The 14306-nt window shown below is 48.6% G+C and overlaps 4 protein-coding genes across 4 annotated transcripts; 1 reads left to right on the top strand and 3 right to left on the bottom strand.

Annotated features, from left to right (window-relative positions):
• The first annotated feature begins 5640 nt into the window (after positions 1-5640).
• On the top strand, positions 5641-9560 carry FOBCDRAFT_2559 (uncharacterized protein). Its single transcript, XM_031181378.3, has 4 exons — positions 5641-5842; positions 5892-5904; positions 5970-6071; positions 6122-9560. Exons 1-4 carry the CDS (start codon positions 5716-5718, stop codon positions 9351-9353), a joined length of 3474 nt encoding a protein of 1157 aa, XP_031042146.1. The 5' UTR covers positions 5641-5715; the 3' UTR covers positions 9354-9560.
• Positions 9561-9584: 24 nt separating this feature from the next.
• Positions 9585-11141, bottom strand: FOBCDRAFT_283429 (P-loop containing nucleoside triphosphate hydrolase protein; the record flags this gene model as incomplete). The annotated part of the gene is made up of 1 exon (XM_031181379.3): positions 9585-11141. The coding sequence occupies exon 1, from the start codon at positions 10902-10904 to the stop codon at positions 9585-9587; it is 1320 nt and encodes a 439-aa protein (XP_031042147.2). The 5' UTR covers positions 10905-11141.
• Positions 11142-11515: 374 nt separating this feature from the next.
• On the bottom strand, positions 11516-12877 carry FOBCDRAFT_246686 (ribosomal protein L15e). Its single transcript, XM_031181377.3, has 4 exons — positions 12797-12877; positions 12595-12686; positions 12142-12298; positions 11516-12085 (listed from the first exon to the last, which is right to left on the bottom strand). Exons 2-4 carry the CDS (start codon positions 12679-12681, stop codon positions 11718-11720), a joined length of 612 nt encoding a protein of 203 aa, XP_031042145.3. The 5' UTR covers positions 12682-12686; positions 12797-12877; the 3' UTR covers positions 11516-11717.
• Positions 12878-13034: 157 nt separating this feature from the next.
• FOBCDRAFT_210933 (uncharacterized protein) lies at positions 13035-14190 on the bottom strand. Its single transcript, XM_059609317.1, has 2 exons — positions 13750-14190; positions 13035-13700 (listed from the first exon to the last, which is right to left on the bottom strand). The coding sequence occupies exons 1-2, from the start codon at positions 13872-13874 to the stop codon at positions 13214-13216; spliced, it is 612 nt and encodes a 203-aa protein (XP_059466568.1). The 5' UTR covers positions 13875-14190; the 3' UTR covers positions 13035-13213.
• Positions 14191-14306: the final 116 nt, after the last annotated feature.

Here is a 14306-nt window from a genome sequence, read left to right as displayed (position 1 = left end):
GATGGACTAATAGATACAGGATAAAGATAGTACACGCCGAATTGGCAAGCGGTCTCAGCCTATAATACTAAAGACATGAAAGAAACAGATGAGCATCAGTTACCGCGTTTGTATAGACGATAAGGTGTAGGATGAAGCAGAGAAAGAGCAAAAAGAGACGAGGTAGGTAGGTTAGGTAGGTAGTGGATGGAACGTTGTTGAGAGGCGGGGTGGACGTGGTCAGTGTGGGTAAGGCCCTGTGAATGGGGGGGTGTCTTTTGGGGCTGGCTTCCTGAAGCAACAACACAGGGGTGTTGGTGGGCGCTGAGTTCGGTACACCTCAGACTAGACCTGGAGTGGCCTGTATGCTTGAGGCAGTGTGATCATAGGCAGCCGGGATTGTATGCGAACTGTACAGTATACAGAACCCATCAGGACCCATAGGAGCTCAGGATGTCGAGAGGATAGACGGTGAAGACTTGTTGGAGAGTGATGATAGAGCTTCAGGCCACGCGGGCCACAACGATGTCGTGGACAAGGAAGCAGAGACAGAGCTCGGAGTTGAAGTGTTGAATTCGGAATGGTGCAACTAGGATGTGGTATGAAACGTGGGATGACAACATTTGTAGGAATGATCATGGCCAGGAAAGAGAGGAAGGACACCAGGGGATTATAATCTTCATACTCTGTCACGGTTCCGTCTGTCTTCTATATTCTGAGAGCAAATAGTCATCGCAAGAGCAAGCGGGGAGTAGTTGTTTGTTTGGCCGTCTTGTCGGAATTAAGGTTGCATGGGCGTGCGATCTATATCAAGTTGGCATGCCGTGCCGCGATGTGTGTGAATGGATATCTTTCTACCAAAGTGAAATATGTATGGATAGGATATTGCACTATGTCGCCGGCGGCGGTGGGTGATTCGTGGTGCGGTGCGGGATGTCGGGTGCGTATTTCGTGTCCGCCGCGCTATGCTCGGTACCTTTGGCTGAAGACGGGGCGAAAGAACCCGACAGGACAGAACGGAACAGAACAGAGTAACAAGATGATATAATAACAATTGTGGTATTACAGGCAACACGCCTTGAAGCTGATGGATGTCTTTGAGAGAGGGTAGAGTGGCGGGAGTGGGGAGATGGGAGGTACAGTTCATTCAGGTTCCTTCCTTCTGAGAGGTAGGTGCCTGCTTTGACAAACCAGAGACAGAGGCTCTAGACAAAAAAAGATGAACCAACCTGGATTTGAAATGGCAATCAATGCACGGGAGTCAACAATCAATCGTACAATAGACACTTGGCACGTGTCTTTGGTGGTGATACAATCAATGATCTGGTTACAGGCTTTTCTCTCTCACAGCGCGCCCTGGAAGCCAGGAGCGACAGGCTGGTTTGGAGGAGAGGAAGCAAGTTGCGATCAGTAGATAGATAGTCGAGGTTGATGTGAGGGTGATTAGAGGAGAAGAAAAATAGGTCAAGTACGGAGTATCCAGTTGACAATGGGGACCTAAAAGATTGGCCTAACGCGGGTGTTTGGCGCTCGGCTTAGAGGTCGGCGCGTGTGTATGTGGACACGGGACAGGGCCTCACGGACAGTACCGTACAGTAAAGGCAAGTCGCAGGGTTTGGTTACAGGTCAAGGATGAAGCAAAGAGCAGCAGGGATATATACAAGGTTTCCATTGTTTGGGAACTAAAGTTTCTCATATTAACACCGAACATTGCGTTTATGAACTATACACCTTCGGTTACATACAAAGCAACACACAAACATTTGGTGATATACGGAACGAGACAAGAAATCGTGTTCGATCAGGGGTTGTCTTGCTCAAGAGTGAGGCTGATTGTTCTAACCCAGATCTAAATATACACCTCGGCTTACCTCTATCCTGAAAATCAAGATGCCAGCGTCGTACTGGAGTTTGTTAGACCAAGCGGGTAACTTACATGACATACACACACACGCATGACACCTCACATGAAACTTTTTTCAAGAACTGCGTCTGGTCCATCAGAGCCCAAGAAACCACTAACGAGACCATCAGTGGGACCCAAGTCAGGCACCATCAGAACATAAAAGCAAAATCACCAGGGGACGGGAGGGAGGGAGGGATGGCGGATGGATACAATGTCCACTTCTTCCAACGGCTAGGCACATCAACTAGTGCTGGCCGAGTCCAATTGGTCTGTCGGCTTTGTTCCAGAAGCAACTGAGTGTGAAGGGTCCAATTGTGCTTATAAATTTGCATAGAACAGGTCAGTAATTCAAGCTTGTCTGGATCCAATAGTGTAGTAGTCGTTGTTGCGGATGGTCGAATAAGCCTCGGGCTCTTCTCGTCCGAACGCCTTTAGAGGTGGGCTATGGCATAAGCAGGGTGTCGTACAATGCTTGAATATGTGCTGAGGGATGCATCGTATGTTGAGAAAATCATGTCAGCTGAGACAGCCAGATATTTATACACAAAACACAGTATAGTCGACTCATGTTCGTAGAAGAGATTGGGCCGATTTATACACATTGTATCAGGCCTTGGTCATAAAGGCCTCGGATCTAATCGTGCATTGGAGCGCAGTTGACATGAGCATGGAGGGTTGCAAGGATTGTGCATCATGGCTTGTCAAGGTCCCTGGCAGCGGCACGTTAGCTTATTACAATGGTGAAAAACCTCCACTGCGACCATCGTGAGTGTCTCTCAACCTGCTAGCATTTATCGGAATATTTATCCCTCCTGACCTGTGTAAATGTTGTACTAGACGATAACTCGTCGATATTCCGCGCTACTCGAAAGATTCACACTACAAATTGTGAGACAAGCATGAATCTGCAGGGTGAGGAGGAGAGATGCGTGTCTAGTTGAGGCTGCTATTGGATCATGCACTCATTTTCCCCTCCTACGAAAGGAAGCTTCAACCTCTGCGTCTACCAGGATTTGACTGGTTCGTAACAACACTCTAGCCTTTCCTGGAATTCCTTTTCAACCTCCCCCAGATTCGGAAGAGTCAATCAAGAGTCAAGTAGGGAGTCACTCACAGAGACATTCAGGAGCCTGTAACGTGAAAGAGCTTAGAGACCAAGGCACACAGAGTCTCTGAATGCCGGTTGACAGAAACTTGCCTCAATCGTGTCAACCCACCAAAATCTCTTCTCGTGAATGGACAATGATTGATATCTCGAAGCCCCCCAGTCTCATAGAGGCACGCAAGACATGGACCAAGCGCACATCCCCGTCACTCCAATATGCTCCACCGATTGGTTGGTGTTTCTACCCTTCCTGCACGTCACCCAAAACCCATCCCATCCTGAACTGCAAAAGCCAAACTAACATGTCCCCAGATTGCCCTTGATGCATCGACCAGGAACGCCCTGACATGGGAGCTTTGCTTATATCAACCTGACAGGTCCGTTGTAGCACAAGCTGTCAATATCAAGTCGGGCCTCATATTGCCACTCAATTTCGACAGCAGCCGTCCGCCGTCCGCCACAGACACTTGACACATGACGATCCATAGCCGAATTTGGTTCACCGCTTCCAATAAATCCTCCACCTGGCGCTTCGTGGGCTTTAAGCTGATTCGCACCTCTGACTGGCATTGCTAATAAGAGGCCGATGACACGGAAATCGCGGTGGCTGACCATGGGATACAAATATGATAGATTCCGCATCGTTACTTCATGGAGCCTGACCAGGAACCGATCGTTAGACAGTCATGGCCTTGGTCCGTGGTGCAACTGGCGTCATGCTTCCCTTTGACCTCGCGCAGTAGCGTCTTGGGATATGATGCCATCGAAACCAATCAGCATCAACCGTTCTGAATAAATACAGAGAGGCCATGGGGGTCACAAAGGCCCTCGGCTTGGTCGGTACGAAATCCACCCTGAGCGGCGCTGTTGCACATGGGGAACCACTAGTTGAGCCACTGCCGATGGGTTGTGGTTGCGACTGTTAAAGCTGCGACGCCTTTATCAGGCACCATTCCCACTAAACTGCGAATAACTTCGTTCGCCATATCGACTATCTCATAGCCCCAAAACAATACAGTCAATGACTCGAGTCGTGCTGGGGAGCTATGATAGTAACCATTCTGGCGTTGAACCATCTTCCCAAGTCTAGATGACCTGAAGCTTTGTCTCTTTAAGGCATCATCGACGGGCTTGAGTATGACGCAGTACACATTCTTCACTAACAGCTTGACGAAGCACGTCGAGATCCACCACCTGCTTCCTCTGCATGTCCCTCTGGCTGGTGCCCGCTCAACTTTCCCCTCACTTTCAAAAAGACTCAATCCCTTCACCGACTTTTACAACCTGCCGCTACAAGTGGTCCATCAAGCTAGTCAGGTTGCTGTCCCACCCTACTCCATCGCGACTCGAAGTCAGGGTCCGATCAACTCACTAGGGGGCTCATTGCCAGCGCCAAGAATCATGTCTTTGCTTCATCCCACTACGATCGCAACACATGAGCCAGGTGAGCTTGCTTTCACGGACCACTGAGTGGTCTCCTCATTTTAGAAAATGTCAGTCAAGGACCCCAGTGACACACATCGATGCTAGGCATGAACAGATAGACAACTCGCAGAGGGTTTCCTGCTTATGTATACAAGCTCATGCGGGGGTGTGATGTTGTACAGACGATCCCGAGGCCATGTCTCTGAGCAACTTGCGTTGAGCAAAGTCTCAATGCTGAGGGTTGCAAAATGGCAACGGCCATAACGAGGAAGACGAATTGTTCTTTCTTATTAACATCATGTGTGATTATTGCCTTGGGTTAAGGATTAATTGTAGAATTGGCGTTTACGCGCAATTTTACATAAGTTCTTTCTCCGGTCTCTTTGACAGAACTACTGTTGCGTTTAAGCGTCCAACTCTTTGTATGGCTATTCTAGATTTCAACCGGATAATTGAATGGAATCAAACTGGTTTTTTGGCTTCTATTGGTGATAGTGTGGTGCCAGTCTTACACTTGACGGGCTTCTACGAGCCTGGATCCTAGACGCTGTCAGTACTGAAGAAATACCTTGTATCAGGAGGCTACCACTGCTGAATAGTCAAGCATTCGCCATGGCTACAATTGTATAGTTATATTCACAAAATCGACGATTAAAGGAAGGCCATTTCGTGAGCCATGTTGAAGGTTCCTCGGACATAAGCAGGATCGTTATATCAACTGTGTATGTAATCTCAGACTTATAAGTCATTTGTCAATCTTTATAAACATGCAGTCATGACTTACCCAGAATATCAACCATAAACAAACCAATCACCCTGATAGTATACTAGATGTTAATGCGACTATAACGTGAACTCAGAAAGTATCGTTCTAGTACCGTTAGAAAATGAAATCGAACATCAGGGGCATAGGGTAGGCCAGATCAAGAACCGTAACCGTCGATTTCGTAGTGAATAAGGTAGGTAATATTGCTAATTTCTGAAGAATATTATAAAGTACCGAGTAGGATGATATACAATCTGGAGGTTGATGCTCTCAATAAAATGCCTATTCTAAGGTAAAGAGTCCAAGACGTTTCAACGTTTAACGTTTATACAAGTTGAAATATATCACGTGACACATATCGCCAACTCTCGTCCCCCACCGTGGCGCACTCGATCAAGCCGGCTCCACCTATGACCGCGGGGCAAGAACTTTTTGCGAAGCTATCGCAAGCTGCCGCAGAAAAAAAGTAGTCAGCGCAAACACGCACCCAAAAACCATCCTTTTTTAGATGTGCGCTCTTAGGTGACATTCAAGATGCCTACGGTCGACGATGGCTTCGAGGCTCTCCTGGAGCCATTCTATAATGGCAAGAAGCTTACGGATCCTATTTCCACAAAGGAGGACAAGTTCCAGCTTCTGCCAGCCTTCTTGAAAGTCAAGGGTAAGGATGTTAATCAGCCCGGTGAGCCTTCTCACTAACTGATTTATAGGTCTTGTCAAACAGTATGTCTCCCGGATAAAGCGCGCAGAGCTTGCGATTGTACTTCGCCGCTTCTAACTTGATTTAGGCACATTGATTCCTACAACTTCTTCGTGGAGCAGGAGATCAAGGATATCGTACGCGCCAATCGAACCATTCGAAGCGAAGTAGACAGCAATTTTTGGCTAGAGTAGGTACTGGGATATCAAGTAAATTGGCTATGCTAACATTACTTTCCAGGTTCACAGATATTCGAGTAGACAGTCCTCGACGTCAAGATTGGACAGACAACAAGTCACATAGCGAAGTGACTCCCATGGAGTGCCGCCTTCGAGACATGACATACGCCGCGCCAATTTTTGTCGACATACAGTATATCCGAGACAAGCAGCGGATTGTGCGAAAGAATGTGCCTCTTGGACGCATGCCAGTCATGCTCAAGAGCTCCAAGTGTCGTCTCGCCGGAGCCAACAATACGCAGATGGAGGAGATGAACGAATGCCCACTCGACCCTGGCGGTTACTTTATTATTGGTGGTACCGAGAAGGTCATTTTGATTCAGGAGCAACTGAGCAAGAACCGTATCATTGTTGAAGCCGACGAGAAGAACAACATTATTTCAGCATCGGTCACCAGTTCCACACACGAACGGAAGTCGAAGACGTACGTTACTCTGAAGAAGGACAGAATTCTCTTGACACACAACGTGCTGGTGGAAGGTATCCCGATCGTAATCATCCTGAAGGCTCTGGGAGGATTGTCAGACATGGAAATTATGCAGCTTGTTGCTGGATCAGATGGAAGATACCAAGATGAATTCCTGGTAAACTTTGACGAGGCGACAAAGGCGGGCGTTTTCACTCAGCACCAAGCGCTGGAGTATATCGGAGCAAAGGTAAAGATGGGTTCCCGTAGAGGCACATTCGGTCCTCAAGTGCGCCGTAACCACGTCGAAGAAGGCCTCGATGCCTTGGCCAACCTGGTCATTGCCCATGTGCCCATTGAGGGACTGGATTTCTACCCCAAGGCCATCTATGTGGCTCAGATGACTCGAAGGGTTCTCATTGCCGCCCACAACCCCAAGTTGGTTGACGACAGAGATTTCGTGGGAAACAAACGACTTGAGCTGGCTGGTCAACTTCTCTCACTTTTGTTTGAAGATTTATTCAAGCAGTTCACATCTGGAGTCAAGATGTCGATCGACAAGTTCCTGAAGAAAAACAACAGGGCAGTCCCTCTCGACGCGGTTCACATGATTAGCAACCACGCCAACAACATTGGATATGGAATCAACCGAGCCATTCAGACTGGAAATTGGACTGTCAAACGCTTTAATATGAACCGAGCAGGAGTCACTCACGTTCTCAGTCGGCTGAGTTATATCGCCGCTCTTGGTATGATGACCAGAATAAGCAGTCAGTTCGAAAAGACCCGAAAGGTGTCTGGTCCTCGTGCACTTCAACCATCGCAGTGGGGTATGCTTTGTACTTCAGATACACCTGAAGGTGAAGCATGTGGTCTGGTGAAGAACTTGGCTTTGATGACCCATATTACTACCAACGTTGATGAAGAGCCTGTTAAACGGTGGATCTTTACACTAGATGCTGGTGTTGAACCTATCCGCAATTTCTCGGGTGCTGAGATGCACCGTGAAGGAAGCTACATTATTCATATCAACGGTACTCCGTTCGCATTAACTCGATACCCAAAGCGATTTGCGCAAAAGTTTAGAACTATGCGACGGAGAGGTTGGATCTCCCCTTTTGTTGGCATCAACATCAACACACACTTCAACGCCGTGCATATTGCCACCGATGAAGGCCGTATTTGTCGACCTTACATCATCGTTAAGAATGGTAAGCAGAAGCTCAAGCCTGAGCATCTGCGATTACTTCAGATGGGCAAAGCGACATTTGACGACTTTCTGAACCGTGGAATTGTGGAGTATCTCGATGTCAATGAGGAGAACGATGCCCTCATCACCATTTATGAGGACCAAGTGACACAGAGTACCACTCACTTGGAAATCGAACCCTTTACAGTCCTGGGAGCTGTCGCAGGATTGATTCCCTTCCCCCACCACAACCAATCTCCTCGTAACACTTACCAATGTGCTATGGGTAAACAAGCCATTGGTGCAATCGCATACAACCAGTTCAACCGTATTGATACTCTTCTGTATACACTCGTATACCCCCAACGGCCCATGGTTATTTCAAAGACCATTCAACTTATCGGTTACGACAAGCTTCCTGCAGGACAAAACGCCACCGTGGTTGTTATGTCATACTCAGGATACGATATTGAAGATGCTTTGGTTCTGAACAAAGCATCGATCGACAGAGGATTTGGTCGTTGTCAGGTTTTCAGAAAGTACACGACGGAACTGCAGAAGTACCCCAACGGACGCAGAGAACGTATCGGAGACCCTGAGAATGAGGGCGATGGCAAGATTAAGCGCCGAATCGCTAAGCACGAGGCCTTGGATGACGATGGTCTTGCAATCGTTGGTTATAAGGTAAATAGTGGCGAGGCTATGGTCAAGAAGGAGACACCGCTTGACCAGACAAGCACTGGCATCGGACTGGACCGTGGACCTGCCGAGTTCCGCGACTCATCAGTTTCGTACCGAATCGCAGATCCCGCATATATCGACAAGGTCATGATTTCTCAGACAGAGAAGGATACCACAGTAATCAAGGTGCAGACAAGACAAACTCGACGCCCCGAATTGGGTGACAAGTTCTCGTCTCGTCACGGTCAGAAGGGTGTCGTTGGTATTATTGTTGAACAAGAGGACTTGCCTTTCTCTGACAGTGGATTGAGCCCCGACATTATCATGAACCCCCACGGTTTCCCTTCTCGAATGACAGTCGGCAAACTACTCGAGTGTCTAACGGGCAAGGCTTCTATCGTCCACGGTCGTCCTGACTATGGCTTTGGAGATGCTTTCCGTTCTCATCCATTGGAGGAGATGAGTCAGGTGCTTGTAGACCATGGCTTCTCATGGGAGGGCAAGGACTACTTCACATCGGGTATTACTGGAGAGCCACTGGAGGCATATGTCTTCAACGGACCTATCTACTACCAGCGACTCAAGCACATGGTGCAAGACAAGATGCACTCTCGATCTCGAGGTCCCCGAGCCATCCTCACTCGCCAACCTACAGAAGGTCGTTCACGAGATGGTGGTCTGCGCCTGGGAGAAATGGAACGCGATTGTTTGATCGCCTACGGTGCTTCCCAGCTTCTTCTGGAGCGACTCATGATCAGCTCGGATGGTACTGAGATTGATATTTGCCAGCAGTGTGGTCTGTTCGGATACAAGGGTTACTGCCACACATGCAAGAGTACAAGGGAAGTTACCAAGATGACGATGCCGTATGCAGCGAAGCTGCTTGTACAGGAGCTCATCAGCATGAATGTTGGAGTGCGACTCCAGATGGATGACGAGTTTCCCCACCCCAGGTAATTAGGGTTACATGATGGATATGCATAGAATGGAGTTTTGGAACTTGTATACCTTACATATAGCATAGTCATTTATGAGGCGGTTAGGTAGTCTAGAGGTATTATTTTGGTTGCTTCAGGTTTCTATCTATGCGCATATCTACAATGAGTTTTAGCCTGTCGTGACTTTGATAATACAACTTTTGCCAATGGCCGATACACAACTTTATATACGCCCTTGCTTCCACGCTCGTTATTGCTTCTTCGCCTTTTGAATCTTAATTGATTTTAATCCTCCCATAGTAACTTCGAACTCGACCGCCCCGTCTAAGCCTTGACCCGTTTGAGGCGCATGAGGCGCAAATACAACTTTCATCCATCTTCGCCATCCTCTGAGTGTGGGTGCTGCCAAGTCAGAGTCGTCCTCTGCTGTTACTGGCGCAGCCTGTCTTATACGGCCATAGACAGGACGCTTGAAGAGTGCAATACGACAAGCAATCTGCGTTGACCACACGAGGCCCAAACTTGGGGTCTTGAGTGAATAAGAAGCGTGAGGATCATCACCCCAGCCTGTGAACCAACGCTGTTGATGATCAAGCATTAGGGCGGGCGGAGGCGGAGGACCATCGGGATCTTGTAAGGCAAAGGGTAATGATGATGAGGGCGTGCCAGGGAGGTTTGTAGATGAAGGAGGAGGCATACTCCTTGAAGCGAGGGGACTCTCATAAGCGACGCCACTGCTTCTAGGAGGTGCATGTCGTGGTGTAGAGCTGGATGCGAAGCGATCAGCGACTTGATTGGCTACGACAACAGCGAGATTATGCCGTCGAGCTAGATCGCGCAGAAGAGCACCGAGACGAACGAGTTCAGCACTTCGAGCGGCCATATTAGAGCCGTGAGAACCCTGACGCTCAAACTCAGCACGATAGTTGGCGGCCACTGAGTCGAGAATGATGAGACCAATTTTGTGACGGGACAGAAGAACGGGAACTTGAAAGTCAAGGATGTGATCTTGTGTTTCTAGATCAGGCGTGACTGCGCTGTGGATAGCATCAAGAGAAGGGCGAGTTTCAGGGTCACCGTATTGTTGTAGAATGGGGTTTGAGTTGAGCATCTGTGCAAGACGGCTTGTGGCGAGAGCTGCCTCAGTTGAGATGTAGAGAGCTTCACGGCCCAGGCCATGAGGCGGAGGAAGTTGAACAGCAAGGCATAGTGATAGAAGAGCTTGAGTCTTTCCAGCACCGCTCTCACCAGTGATTTCCGTTATCACACCAACAGGCACGCCACCTCCTAATGCAGCATCCAGACCCTCATCAAGAGTACTGATGACTTTGGGTTCTTCAGCCGGTTGAAGTAGAGGCTGCTGTGGGCTGAGATCGTCAGAGAGAGACGCTTGTATAGCAGCTATGAGACGCTTGAGATCGAGGATAGGGAGGCGTGTCTGCTTTGCTATGTCTGCGGGATGAAGGGTGAGAAGATCTGTTGTTGTGAGAGCCTGTTGCTCAATTGTTGGTATTAGAGCTGCAAAAGGGCGGAGAGGAAAGGAGGGCAGGATTTGGAGGAGGTCTGTCATGAGGACGGCTGAAGAGACATGGATGGTTGTGAGTGAGTGAGAGTGAAGTGAAAGTGAGGGTGTAAGTGAGTGTGAAGAAGTGAATGAAGGGGTTGGCTTGGTGTTGACAGCAAAAGTGTATATCTCTTTCTTGTGGATTCAACGTCAAACTCTATGGCAAAAATAAGTCTTTGCCCTTATAAACAATTTTGTCCTCTGTTTGCTCTGGTTCAGTTGATTTCTATCAAGATAATTGAGGTTGCACTTCACGCGTTAAGTGAATAAGATTGACGCGGTTACATACATCACGCGCTTAATTGGATTGGCTGGACAAGCCACAATATCAACGCCACATCATAGTCAGAAGAGCCCACTGAATTTTCCGGGCAATTTCCCGACTGAAAAGACTGCAAATTTAGTGGACTTGTTTAATCCAGTAGCACTACAGTACGAGGCTCGAGAATCTTAAAAGTTTGTAGGGTAGAAAAATGTTTAGCCTTTTGATAGCAAAACAGCCCTGAAAATGTCAACGCTGTTAGAAATCACTTCAGCCAATGTTTCATAGACGCATTGGCTTGTAAACATCTCTCATGAATCACGGCACAGCACCAATCACAAATCGGTAGGCAAAATTCGGGAAACCATATTCTTAATCTTGATCATGAAATTGGAATTGCTTTTGATTCCATTTTTTGTGCTACCAAATAAGGTTCCCGACTCCCCAGAGTCCAAGCATGCAGTGCCAAAACCAGACCCTCCCAAATCGCATGTACAACCGAACAGCCGCGTTGCGAATAACAAAGCCAGCTCCTCCCGAAGCAGGGGGCGAGCTGTTTATCGGTATCGCCACAGGGACAGGGTGTTGTGGCGCTTCCAGGTCTTTCTGCGGCCAGCCTGGGTCTTGTTGTAGCGGTGGCCCTTGTTGAGACCACGGGACTTCTTGCCGGTGGCGGTGAGACCACGAGACTCGCGGTGCTTGTGGACGGGGTTGACGATCCAGTTGATGCGGGGGTCGATGCGGATGGCCTTGTGCTGAGGGTCGACGAGGATGACCTCGTAGTACTTGTAGGTAGAGTCCTGGTTGATCCAGTAGGAGTTGAGGACTCGGAGGTTAGCGCAGCGGCGGCCGACACGCTCCTCAGCGGTAGCCTTGAGGGATCGCTGGTACTTCAGCTGGTTGATACCCTGGTTGGTGGGCTTGCCTGTTGGGCCTGTGTTAGACACTGACATCCCTCTGTTCTCGAGAGGGAAAACCTACCATAGGTGGCACCCTTAGGAGCAGGGCGCTTGCGGCCACCACGGCGGACACGGACACGGTAGATAACATAGCCCTGCTTGGCCTTGTATCCGAGACGGCGAGCCTTGTCCAGACGGGAGGGGCGAGAGGCGCGGTGGATGACGTTCAATTGACGGAGCTATATTGATGCACTCTCAGCAAATGTTCAACGAGTGTATAGCACAGACGGCGGCTAATAAACAGCCTGCTTCGTCTCGGGTTCTCTCTCATCGGTGTCCAAGCGTACACAGTTTGTGTGTTGACTTCGTCGTTGAGAATTTTCTTCCCAGTGCGGAGCATTCAAAACTCCCACAAAAAATTCGACCGCTTCGGACAATTCGAGAGGAGAACAAGAGAGCGAGAGCAGGTTGAATCCGCCGTCCACATGGGGAATTGATGTTTGTGCTTGTGCATATTCTTGGTGGTTTAACGTACTTCCCAGCAGCGAACTCGGAGGAGGAAGGCAACGACATCCGACTGCTTCTTCTTCTGAAGCTCTTCGACGTACTTGAGGGCACCCATCTTGGCTGTTTATGGCAGAGACGACAGAGGTTAGCGAGAGAAGAATAAAGAAAAACAAAGGCTTGCAAAGAGGAGAAGAAGAAGGAGAGTCTGGAGGAGGGGGATTTTCACATACCGGCTTGGTCGAGGTCCTGGTGGTTAGTAGGAGGTCGAAGATTTTCAGAAAAGAGAAAGAACCACCGATATCCAACTTTCCGTGGGAAAATTGTGGCCTGTGGGTTAAGCGATGCGCTAGCCCTCGCACTTTTTGCAGCTGAGTCAGCGAGGGCTGCCCCGAAACGGACCATCTCGATGTGGTCTGTGCATGGTCACGTGCCTTCGATCTGCAACGACTAAAGGTTTGGTGGTGACAGGGGTAAGTCATCGGCAATTGGTAGGCAGATTTACAGTAATTGAAGACATGTCTTCATAAAACTGTGTAATACTACTCAATTCGTTTCATGTCTTTGGTGCTGCACTCCCAGATATAAGTAAGGTTTTCATATGATCTCTCCCAAGCCATTACAATTGATCATCAATGTAGTAAAATCACTCACTCTTCATCTTCAGCTGATAGTGCTTTCAAGACCTCAGTAAACGCCTTCAGATGACCCTGCGCAATCTTTCCCCATATATCATCAGACATCTTTGGTAGAACCTCCTCAATCAGATCCCATGCTACATGCTCAACTCCGCCGGCGCCCTCAGAAGGCTTGGGAGGAAGTTCGTGTAAATCAGGCATAATAAAATGATTGATCATCTTTGAAGCCATCGCAAGACCGTGCTTGCTCATCTCCTCCAGGTCTTTGGTATCTTGTTGCCAGCGCATCCAGTCAGGTGGTCGGATCTTGTTGTCTTGTTTGACCAGGTCTTCGTAAGTCCTGACGTCACGCTGTAAATTGTCGAGTGCTTTGAGAATCATCCTCGGGTAAGTTTGGGTGCCCTGTCTCTGGAGAGCCGACGAAGAACTCATCCAGGGAAGAACGCCTGCAAGATCTGGAGAGATATCTTTCTTAAATATATCGACGCTAATTCGAGGACTGTTGGTATTAGAAAATTGGATCGAGCGAAGTGCCGGAAGTTACATACATCCGTGTATTGGTCTCCTTATTGATGAACTTCACAAAGTCGGCACCGTGTTTCTTGATCTGGCTCTTGGCTTCAGCAGAGAAGACCTTTCGCCTCTTGTTGGAAGAAGCGTTTGTTGCGCGCATGAAATTCTTGTCTCTGCGTTGATTTGTTCCCCTCGCACCTGATTTCCTTGGAGCCCTGGTTGTCTTCCTGGGAGGTGCATCTTCGGTACCGTTGCTCTCTCATGTGCTTTTAGCTTCTGTAGGTGAACTCGTGATCGTATCGCAACTCACCCGTAGCAGATGCTTTTCTCTTCCGTGCTCGCGGGGGCATGATATGATGATGGATTGCTTCTGTTGAGAGGTGACAAGGTGGGTGGAATGAATGTTCAAGAGTTCCGGCTCATTCAGAGGCGTCTTCTCTGGCTACGAGCCAAGGAACTTAGTGTGGGAAGCATCCGAGCATGCGTGGAGAGGAAGGTACAGGTGCAATCCTTGTTGCAGGAGTGGGAAGGCGCTTTGGGTGCTTCTCAATATGGCAAGAATCCGGATCTGCTTCAACCGCCAATCGAAGTT

Source organism: Fusarium oxysporum, chromosome I, assembly GCF_013085055.1.
Source record: "Fusarium oxysporum Fo47 chromosome I, complete sequence".
Lineage (NCBI taxonomy): Eukaryota > Fungi > Ascomycota > Sordariomycetes > Hypocreales > Nectriaceae > Fusarium > Fusarium oxysporum.
Note: the sequence above shows the minus strand (reverse complement) of the source record. Positions and strands in the feature narration are given on the sequence as shown.